General features: G+C 35.8%; 1 protein-coding gene across 1 annotated transcript in view; it reads right to left on the minus strand.

Moving 5' to 3' along the window:
• The window catches only part of LOC110112189 (carbon catabolite repressor protein 4 homolog 6-like), a 30,818-nt gene extending 19,543 nt beyond the window's left edge, over nt 1-11,275 (minus strand). Inside the window, exons 1-4 of the mRNA XM_020844321.2 lie at nt 10,995-11,275; nt 10,631-10,901; nt 5,932-6,098; nt 5,215-5,280 (exon numbers count right to left, since the gene is read on the minus strand). Coding sequence (XP_020699980.1) covers nt 5,215-5,280; nt 5,932-6,098; nt 10,631-10,901; nt 10,995-11,117 — 627 coding nt within the window. The 5' untranslated portion in view covers nt 11,118-11,275. The remainder of the gene's footprint in view (nt 1-5,214; nt 5,281-5,931; nt 6,099-10,630; nt 10,902-10,994) is intronic.
• Nucleotides 11,276-12,217: the final 942 nt, after the last annotated feature.

A 12,217-nucleotide genomic window follows, 5' to 3' on the forward strand; every position in this document is an offset into this window, starting at 1 on the left:
AAATTGAAATGACACTTACAAACTTATATAATAAAAGTCCTTAGCTTGCTTGCAATCATTGAGAAGAAAGATACAAGTGGCGTCGAACTTGCGGAGAGAAGAAAGAGGTAAAAAGCCGAGACGAATAAGAGGACAAGCTCGCAAGCTTTCCTAGAGGAAGATGAAGAGACAAGGCATAGCTTGCAAACTATCCTAAAAACGCTCAGGTTTTGCTCCAAAAATTATCACCAAAAGTCTCTCTTTTTATTACAAAACACCTTATATTTATAGGAGAAAAGGGGCAACCAAACAGCCCATAATCACCTCCATTTAAACCAATTAAAAAAGGGAAATGGAAGGCCAACAATCAGTCCAGAAATAGTACCCGAACAACCACATCGAAAACCGGAAAAAATAGCCAAGGGGAAAGGAATGGGTGGCCAGGGGAACCGGGATGGACAGCTAGGGGAACCGGGACAGCAGCAAAGTGGGGAAAACCGAAGGGCCATTAGAGAGGGGGGAGAGCCTAATAAATTGCAAATTAATGAGCTGAATAAGGAGGAGCTCAACATTAATGAGCTGAATGTTAGTAGATGACATAGGAGCTCACTAAAATTACAACCCCAAATAATTTGACCCATCCCCCCTGCCTACATCAATAAGATAATTCACGCAAGGAGGTGGGACTTGTCTATAAATATCTTCTAGTAGTAAGCCAATTTGGAGATTTAAGTATCCTAAAGTTAGTAACTAGCCAACAAACACCCAAAGTCCATTTCAACATTAGGGATAAAAATGGGTGAGCCAAGTTTTCTCCATTAAGAAAGATAAGTTATCATCAACATCATTACCCTTATCACATTTATTTGGGGTTTCTGAATTCTTATTTTCAAATTGTTCATGTTGCAGGCTTTTTGAGCTGTTAAACATATTACTTGCAAATCATTTTGACCAACTTTTATCCATGTTATCTTGGGTGTTCTTCTTACTTCCCATATAAAAATTTTAACTACTTGCATAATTGATGTATTTTCTATCATTTATTTACATGGCTAAAACTATATAAATCTATAATAACTGAATCTTCAATACATATCACTCCAACTATTCCTCTAATACAATCATCTCTTAATTTTGCAACGCAACGATCTTTAAATTCTCATTTTTGTCACGTTCAATTTAGTTATCAAAGACTTTTTTACAATCCAACACTTGATCCATATAGCATCTCTAGCCTAAACAAATGGGAATGCATAAAACATCTCTAGCCATAGCTGCCACTTCAGGAAACCTGTATTGGTTACCTTTCCAAAAATGTAATATGTCTAACTTAACCTTCCTATCAATTTTTTGTTCTTCACGATACATTTCAAGTTGTGACTTCTTAGGCATAGTAATTTCCTCTTCAAATGAGTCATAATCCTAGTTATGAATGCCAACATAAATGTAAAAGTAAGCTAATGAAAAATTACTAAATAGTAATGTTTAATAACTGAATGAGAAATACTATTACCTGAAGAAACTGTGATTTTATAATTGTTGGAGGAAAAGTCATTGAGCTATCAACTTGAGAGCTAACTGAGGGTAATAAAGACAGGTAATCGATGGTTTGTCGTTCCACCTTCTCATAGTTTGAAAATAATGCAAATAGCTTATCCCTAACCTTCTTTGTTTCAGATATGTAATCACCTCCATATAATTTTTTATTACACCATTCAACAAATGTGAACTTATACTTAGGATCCAAGATAACCGCTATTGCCAAGATATCACAGAAATCAAACTAGTACTTCTCAAACTTTACTAACATCCTTGTTGCAATATTTCGGATGTACTCAATACCATAAGACCGTTCATGCTTAAGTGTTGCATAAGCCGTAGATATACAAGGGAAGAACATATTTGAAGTGAGGTACTTAGTGCCTGACAATGCACAAGTAATCTCATCAAAAGGAGCTAGAAACTTGCAAATACTCTCCAACCTATCCCATTCAGTATTACTAGGACAAGTTTTGAAGTTAGAGTCAAGTAGTTCCAAATGTTGGAAGGCACGTTTGTAATAAATAGCTGAATCAAGCATAATGAATGTCGAATTCCACCTTGTAGGCATATCTTGTATTAATCCTTTCTTTGAATCAAGAAAACTTTGTTTGACACATTCCAAAAAAAAAATTCTAGCTTGTGATCCTTTCACATATTTTATACTTTCTCTAACGTTAAGAACAGAGATATCAACCTCCTTCAATCCCTCTTGCACGATAAGATTCACAACATAGAGCACTCTTATGTGAAAAAACTCACCTTTAAAAAATAATGCACCACGCAAATTTAATTGGTTTCTTAAGAATTCAACATAAACATTGTTAGCTGAAGCATTGTCAAGAGTTCTACTGAATATTCTATTCTGAATTTTCCATTCAGTTAAAAAATAGTGAAGCTTCTCACACAAAGCAATACCATCATGTGGTGGTGGCATAAACTAAAATTGATTATTTTTTTTGCAACAACCAGTTGTTATCAATGAAATGTGCAATCAAGCAAATGAACTCATCTGTATTAATTGATGTCCATAAGTCACAAGTCAATGAAACTCTACTATTACTTTTTAGAATCTCCTTTTTAAGAATGCATTTCTTTTTAATAAACATTTTCTTGCAATCACTTTTAGCAGTGTTTCTAGATACTATTTGGAGATCACAACGGAGATATTGCAACAAAGAACGAAGACCAAGCCATTCAACACACTGAAAAGGAAGGTCATGCATGATTATGCAAGAAGTGAATAACTCACGAAACTCATGAATGTCAAACTTAGATTCAGTCATAGAGATAGTTGAAGTAGCATTTGACTGTAGAATAAGTTGCCCAATATCACGAGTGTCTCTTTTTTTACAATTTTGTATATGACGTCTTAAATTGCCAGTGTCATACTTTCTATCACACTGATATATTGCCCCACATCTTCTACATTTACAACTCTGCTTGCCATCACTAGGAAAGGGTAACATCTCATAAAAACCTCAAACCATTGAACACATTCTTCGTCTTTTCTTAGTGGATGACGGGTTATCTCCTTCTTTTTCAATAATATTACACAAATCATCATTGTCTTTTTCAATGTCAACTGAAAGAGGAGCATTTCCTACTTCCACATTCTCAATGAATGGAGTACTTTCTACCATTGTGTTAGAATTCTCCATCTATTCAACAACAACATTATATAAATTATAAACAACTATTCAATCACATAGACAGAAACTAATACAGCCCTACTAATAGTGTAGTATATGGCTCCACCCTCCAACAACAACAATATATAAAAAACTATGTCAAATTGACAATAACAGCATTAATATTAAATAGCATTTAAATGTTTAAGCTAAAAGCCCAAGGCTACAGCCTAAAGGGCCACAAGTTACTCCAAAGTCCAAACTCCCCAAGACCACAGAGGCACAGCACACCTGCACACGGCTACAGCCTACAGCTAAAGGCCTCAAATCAATTAAAAATCAGTCCACATCCACAACCACAACTACAATAACGACGACGACGACGAACTAACGACGAACATGAACAGAGCGACAAAGGGTGAAAGGGATTTCGGTTAAACTCAAATATTGTTAATAATGTAATCAAACATAAATAAAATCTTGAAAATCAGTTTAGAATAAAGGAAATAAGTGATAAATCAACTCTAGGGTTTGCTAATCACGAAATCTTCACGGCATCACCTAGGGTTTCTGCTTCATAAATGAGAAACAGAAACTCATAATAAAGAGAAAAAATCTTGCCATTTACCAAGCAATAATCCTATCAAAACATTATATCCAAAAGATCAAAAAGAAATTCCGATTCTCGATATATGACGACATGGGGAGAGAACGAGAATTCAAGGGAAGGAGACTTAAAATCAGAATTCATCACCTGCGATTCTTGCGAAATCGTTCAAACAACAACCGCTAAATCACGGAGAAGGAAGAGGAAAGGCAGAAAACTTGGGCAACTGGGCAAGGGCCTCCACTCTCCAGTCTCTAGCACATAGAGCGAACTCGAAGTTTCGAACCGAAATGACGGAATGGGATAATTTAAGGCTTGATGCAAATACGCAATGACGCCTTGACCCATTAACCTAATTCCACGGTTCAGTTTATTCGGGCGATTGGGCGAAGCGGCGAACTCGAGCGGCCGAGCCAAATTTTACGTGTTGAAATCGGGTCATCTTCGGGTTTCCGGGTTGACCCGAACATGACCCGAAACCCAAATCAGGTCAGTTTCTCTAACCCGAACACAACCCGTTTACTACCCGGGTCTACCCAAACACGGATTCTTCCGTGTCATTTCGAGTCGTGTCGAATATTAACAGCCCTAGGCAAAAGTGACTTTACTTATAAAAACACTAATAATGATAACAATGATGACTCGATTATATCATGTACACCAATGGAGCAAATTTCTCCAGATTTCCTTACATGTACAAAGTGAGAAGTTGTGTTTTATAATTAGATTGCAAAATTTACACTCACTTTAGAAAAACCATGCGCCCAACCATTCATTTTCCAAAATCGCTTTTAGCTTTCCTTTTTTCAATGGAAAAGATTCCTGGCAGTAGTACTAAAATGTCATGGGACAATTAAAATAGGGAATGAGAGATTAAAAAGAATAGGATGCAAATGGTCACAAGCTTGTTTGACCTCAAAAAAGATTTTCATTTTCTCACGAACACCCATAACAACATCCTATAAATCATCATCATTAACCTTGTCCTCGACTAGTTTCACAAGTTCTGCTTTGTGAATCATTCATGGTCATAGTTGCATTGGTAATAATATAATTTCCGTAAATATTTTTCGACAAAATTTTTAACCACATCAACAATAGTAACAACACCATTATAGAAACGTCCTAACTAGAGCATAAAAAATACACTAAAGGGGAGATATTATTTGTCACACTTACACAGACGAACTGTGCATAAAATGTTCATATAAGCATCATAGCAACTATACGAAATATATCACATGAATGAGTTTGAATAGCTTAAACGAGAGGTGATTTTACAATTTTGGAAAATCCTTTTGATGCTTGAGATTGCCTAATTCACCTAAAAGGAATTGACTCCAACAAGCCTAACAGGGAAGAGTGGTACAAATTTTCCAAGAATATTTGTACTGAGATGCATTCACCCTTTAGTCATTAAGAAGTTAAACTGTTTGCTTTTGTGACAATAAATCCAACCTTCCAGATGCCAGCATATCCACGAATAGCCAGCTCCCCTTCCAAGTCACAGAATTGATCAACCTCCTGAAAGGATTGGTAAAGGAGGTGAAAAGACATGGACATAAAAAATGTATGAAACATAAATATAAGCTACATATGCATCTCTTGAATGGCACGAGTGCAAATGTTCATTAGAATACCTAAGAAACAGACTTCAGAATAAATTACTGATATCACAGTACACAAAATTATCTGAATAAACAACAAAATGCATGCCTTCAGGAAAACTTTTAAATCAATAATTATAAAGAAACATATAAATTAGAGCCCAATGGGCAGAAATACTAATTTAGTATATTTTGTGTTATAATGGATGCAAGTTCAAAACAATCACCTCATAAATATTATTCAGACATCTAATCTTAACATTATGCGTTCCATTATGGATAAAAATAAACATGACAAAGTCTTCATTTTCTTTAAGTCTGTATTTGACTACCTTATGTTACTTCTAATTTATTACGAGGTGAAACTAGCATACTAGGACAACAGCTTTTAAATTCATTGATGAAGATAGATTAATACAGCACACAAATCTACATTACTGAGTAGTTATTTTCCCGGATATTTCAATCTGCAGAGAAGAAGTTTTATTAAACAAGTTTTTAACCAAAATCAATATCTAAATGTAAAGCCATCTGTCTAACCGTATGCATAAAAAGCAAGTAGAAGTACCTGAAGGCACATAATATCAGGAGACCATAGTCCAAACTCTATAAAGAGCCTTCTTTTCCGCCACTCCCAAGCCAATATGTGACTAGGTATGTGAGAGTACAGATCGGATTGATGGTTTAAGGCAAGATAATCCGCAAGAATATTGTATGATAAGACTTTGAACCTCTCTGATAGAATAAAATTAAAATTATAAAATATGATCATAGTTGGGAGAAACAGAAGATCAGCAAACATTGTATGAAAATATAGAACAAATCCACATTTAAATTTTCTAATGTAACAATCTCATGCAAAATAGGATTTAATGCAAAGTCCTTTCATTGAAATATAAAACCATTCCTAAGACGAAATAAGCACTGGATTAGCTTCATTTAAAGCTTTCATACCAAGGCAAGATAAACAATACATATCATAAAATCAGCAAGAGCAAATAGAATTTTTCCTTTTAAAATATCTTGTTACTTTCAAATAACATTTTTTTTGAAAATATAGGGGACAACACGTAGAAGTTCTAACCAAAATATTCAAAATGCTACAACTTAATTTCAAGATCTGCAATCAATTAGTTATAACTTTAGAGCATATGCAATTTTATCCAATTAAGGCAAGTAAATTAAATATACTTCAATAGGCCAGAAAAAAGATTTTGCATGCAAGTGTTTTATTGTAGGTTGACAAATTACAAATAATAGCAATAAGCATTTGTTAACTCATAATCAAAAAGTCAAAGTCGTTTATAACTAAGTTATGCACCGGACAGATTTTTCAAATTCTCAACAATTAAGGGTGTTATATTCTTTATACTATTAGACAATATAAATTTTTATATGCTAAAGCAATCTTACAGTATATTTATATGACATGTATTTATATGCATTTAGAACATTCTATCTCTTATAGTGCTAAATTATTAATGAAGTATTCATGATTTTTTACATCACAGCCATTAGCCTCATCCCAACTACTTGACGTCAACTTTTTAATGATTAACACTATTTAAAATAGATTTTGCCACACCACGTTCTATGGCCCTAGGAGAATCTTGTAGCATAGTGTGATATTAATTGTTGACAAATATATATAAGAGATTCTCCTAAACCTGTCATCCATTGGAATCTACTAGGCCTTCATCAAGCAATGATACTTCATCACACACCATAGTTATCTGATTGTGGCCACTTCTGATAATGCCTTTGATTGGCGATACAAATATGGCATGTCTTAACCGTAGATCTCATGAGTGCAACGGTGGTGGTGATCAAAGTATTGATAGTCAAATGATCAAAAATAACTACAATGAGGTTGCCTCTAAAATAAAGTTGTCATGTGGATCGACAACAATCCCACTACTATTGCATGGATCAACGTCTATCCTCAAGAGTAGCATTTTGAGGTGAATAGCTCAATAATTTGGTGGAGTAACAAAAGCATAATGGATGCAAAAAGATCAAATCTCTCTTTGAAAATATTGCATTATAAAAAGCAAGCCCCATAGCGATCAAAAGCCATCAACATGCTGCTCCCATCAAGAGCATGCCAAGGGGCATGGTTATTTGGTTGTGGCCACTTCTGACAATATATTTGATCAGTGATAGAAATATGCCACATTTACTAAAGCTTCAACAGCCAAATGATCAAAAATAACTACAATGAGGTTGCCACTAAAATGGAGCTGTACTGGATCAACAACAATCTCACCACTTTTGAATGAGTCAGCTCCAATCTTTGAGAGTAGCATTTGGAGGTAAACAGTTAAAGTGCGGCTTTCTCTTCTACCATATTGTCTAAGCTTTGCATCTACTCTATTTTTATGCTTTCAGTTCATTTTCTTTTTAGTCGGTATCAAAGCTTCTACCCAACAGTTCTTCTCCTCCTAACAACTAATTTCTTCAATTAACCCAGGGAATCATCCGACATGGAAATCCAAAATTCAATCAGCAAACCTTGCCCACATCCCCACAAAATTGATTCAGGATCTTTGGCACCACCAGTTTGGACACCCCTCCTCTGCTACTCTTTTAACTTTAGCTCAAAGTGACACAATTATGATTATTTTCCAAGTCCAAATAGTAAAGTAAATCTATTTTGTATTGAAAAGTTATCAACTACATTTTCCTAAGCTCAATCTCGCTATGCAACACCTCTTTAACTTATACATTTGAATGTTCGAGGACCCTCACCCACCGTCTCCATGTCTAACTATAAATACTACAGATAAGTAGAAAATTAAAAAAGCTAATTTAAATTTATCGCTTGATTTTGTATAAAGTGTGAAAGTATATATAGACTACTCAGAAAATCTTATAATGAAAATATTAAAGCTATTTAAAAAAAATTAAAAAAAAAACCCAATATCTGATTCTTGAGAAGCTTGGGATACCTCAACACAAGAATGCACATACTAAAGCAAAAAAAATAACCAAATTTATTTACAACCACTCTTGGGTTCTAGCTCTTATAAGAAAATTTTCAAATAAAGAAATTTTAAGGTCAACAGCAACAAGATTTGTCATCGAGTACTTGTCCATAGAGAGTATGCCGAATGATATACAACTTTTAGAGGCTATGTTCATATCTACACAGTGGTTGAGTTGTGCTTGGACGAAGAAGGCTGGGAGAAAAGAGATTAGAAAGATTATTTTAAATTATATATTTTGGCAAAATATCTTGTTTACTATTACAACTACTAAACCTTTGGTTAATGTTTTAAAGATGGTGGATGCTGAGAAGAAGCCTACAATGGTTTTCATCTACAATGCTATGAATGAAGTCAAAGAGATGATTGCGTCCAACTTAGGAGGCGAAGAGAGAAGCTTTAGGAAAATTTGGAATATTATTGATGATAGATGGGAGCTAAAGCTTTACCGGCACTTGTATGCAGTTGGCTATTACCTAAACCTTTAATATCAATATGCAGAGAATAAGTCTACAAATCCAGAAATAAAATTGGGATTGTATCGTTGCATGGATCAACTAATAAGTGATGCAACTGAATGATCAAATACTAACATGCAATTGGTACATTTTAGGAACAAATAAAACTTTTTTGGATTACAGCAAGCAAAGGATACAATTGCCAAACGATCTCCATGTAATTTCATTTAATGTTTTAAACATTTATTTAAAAGTTATTCTTTGACACTAATTAAACTCTCTTATGTAAATATTAGTTGAGTGGTATATTCAATTTAATGATGGGACTCCAGAATTGTAGCATTTTACTGTGAAAGTTTTGGGCTTGACATGATCTTCATTTGGCTGTGAAAAATTTTGGAGTACCTACAACCAAGTACATACAAAGAGGAGAAATCACTTGTCAACATTGAGGATGAATTCACTGGTATACATTATGTACAATAGGAGACTCAGAGACAGGAACTTGCAGAAAAAATGATTAATGGATGATGAAGATCCTTTGCTTTGCGAGGATGTAGTATCTGATGATGAGTGGTTTGTAGATGATGAAGGTGAAGTGATGATTAGTTGAGTGAACTCATATTTTGTGCATTTTTATGTTTTTATATATTATTTACTCATTACTATATAAAAATTTATCATTTTATGTTTACGCAATCTTTTGATTTTGAGGCTTACACCACAAAAACCTTGAGGCTTACGCCTCGCTTCATGAACAAAAAACGCCTCAATACCCGACTACGCAATTTTAAACATTGGAACCACTCATTCAACTTATCACAATATCTACTCCACCCAATCACTCATCTAGAGGGGCATCCCATGATAATCACATTTAATTATGGTCATTGTAAGTCAAAAGATGTCCTTAGCCTCACAAACATCACCACAACCAAAAACCTAACCTGCTACTCTATTATCGTTTGGGGACATTACTAGCGCACAACCCTGTCCCAAGAATTTAAAGCTCTACAGCAAAAAGGTAAATGGATTCTTGTTCCTTTTTCACCAACTTAAAGCCTTTTGAGATGCAAGTGGACCAAGTACCACTCAAAAGGGCACAATTGCTCGATAGAAGGCAAGACTAATAGCATCAGGTTTCAAGTTAGAGGAAGATATAAGTTGCACCAAAATCTTCAACCCAATCGCAAAAATACATACCATTCATGTCCTCCTTACCATCACCCTTTTCAATGATTGGCCCATTACTCGGCTTTTCCATGGCATGTCCAATGTATTTATTCACGGGCATCTCATTGAAGAAGTGTACGTGTCAGAGACTCCCAACACCCTAACCATATTTGCTTCCACACGAAAACCATATCTAGGTTTAAACGGACGCCTGGGAAGTGGTTCTCAATAACCAACAAACTAAAGCAATTAGGCTTAATCATCAGCTCCTCATGCCACCCCTTAGCTCTTCTACAACAACTAACCACGACCTTTCTTAAGAGAAAAATTGGCAAAAATCACAATTCCTTGGGTCTTGTGGCTTCGCCTACCCCCTAGGGATGCACCTATACGAAGCATCACACACGCTAGTCCTACTACAGTTCACCAGCATGAACAACTGCAAAATCCTGCATAATCCCATATCAGCTAAAATAACACGCACCAAGCGAAATCCTGCCTCCAGTCTATTTCTATGTCTCTGCTTATTTCACTTTTACTGAGTAAGCACCATCTCAGCGTTTAACAAACCCTAAATCCGCAGACTTGAATATCAATAGAACTGACCATCTGTATATAGCGTACGGATATTCAACAGCAAACGGGGACTTACCTTGGTCCGGAGTTGGCTGTGAAGCAGCAAAAATCCAATTTCTGTGATCGGCAGACTTTGGGGGTGGCCCCGCCCGAAAAGGTGGCGGTGATGGCTTCCAAGGCCAGAACTGCTGCTGCGGGTAGCCTTGGCGATGCCCGTAGTTGGCAGCCCTCACGTCACTGACATGCGAATCACCGCTCACGAAGGCTTCAACTTTGATCAATCCTTCGTAGCCTCGTGCCGGTGCTCGGTCGCAGAATCCACGGCGCCAGTGATTTCGGCCCCTTGCCTACAAGAAGAAAACAACAAAACAAAAAGATTTAGTGATTAAGTAAGGGTTAGAACATGAGATTGGTAAACAAGAACGGGCGACGCCTCGTACATTAAAGCTGGAAGAAGACATGGCAGCTTTGAAGGTTCCGTTGGATGTGGCTGTCCCGATAAATTGTAGAGAGCGAGACAGTAGCGGCATCACTTCGAAGGCTTTAAAGATTAGAGTTGGCATAGAGAAGTAAGAAGAATTTTTGGTAACGCTGCTACTTTTCCCATTGCACGCCGCCGGGTAGCGGGAAAATGTCGGCGTCGCAGCCCCTCACAGACTTACAGAAATTATTCTGTGTGGAATCCGATCTCAAAGATGTGTTCAGTTGCTTACGAGCAAAGGATTAAAAAGTCAATTGACTTGCCTAAACCTCTTAAATCCGATCCGTCTTTCAGCTCGACCTGGGAGATAACGTTAAATTTAGTTCGACGTTTATTTTTTCAGAATTTAAGGCTTAGAGCCCAAATTTTCGCAGAGCCCAAATTTTCGCAGAGCACCCAAAATTTTCGCAGAACAAATGCGGATGAAGATGGAGATTGATCTGGATCTGAAGGAGGATATAGGTTTTTATGAGCAAACAATATTTTCGCAGGTCTCGGAGGAAGCCGATAACCTGGAGAATGCCAACGTCCAGAAAATAAGTGCACATGAAGCAGAACACATAGAACCAATGATACAAGACGAAAAGTTCAGCTTATCGGTAAACTTCGACTTCTTCCAAGTTTTCTTTATAGCAATGTTGCAATCAAATTTCTTTACATAGTCATTTTTCTGATGTAATTATTTTAGGGTATAAATATTTTAGATGTTCCCTTCTTAATGTAATTATTATCAACAATGTACATAATGTTAAATTGTAATTGATTTTAGAAGCAAGACTCGATGTTCCCTTCTTTTATAGTATTGTTGAGCTAGGGTATAATAACGAATATGTAGTTCGATTTTCTTATTGCAAAGCTTTGTTGCGTATTAATTGCGTATGTATTGTTTATCGGTTTGATATACATTGAGTATTATGTGCGTATTGAATTGGTATACATTGCGTATTAATTGAGCATATGTTGAGATTTTATTGCGTATTGGTTGCGTATTGGTTGGGTATTGCTTTGCTTAATTACTGCTTATTAGTTGCGTATTGGTTGCGTATTCGATAATTCATTTATTGCTTATTTATCAGGATGTTTATGTTAATGAGAAAGAGGCATACGAGGCTTATCGTATGGATATAATCTTGGTTTTAGTGTTCGTAAGGATCATCACAGTTACTGGCCTAATTCCATAAA

Source organism: Dendrobium catenatum, unplaced genomic scaffold (genome assembly GCF_001605985.2).
Source record: "Dendrobium catenatum unplaced genomic scaffold, ASM160598v2 fragScaff_scaffold_178, whole genome shotgun sequence".
Taxonomy (NCBI): Eukaryota; Viridiplantae; Streptophyta; class Magnoliopsida; order Asparagales; family Orchidaceae; genus Dendrobium; species Dendrobium catenatum.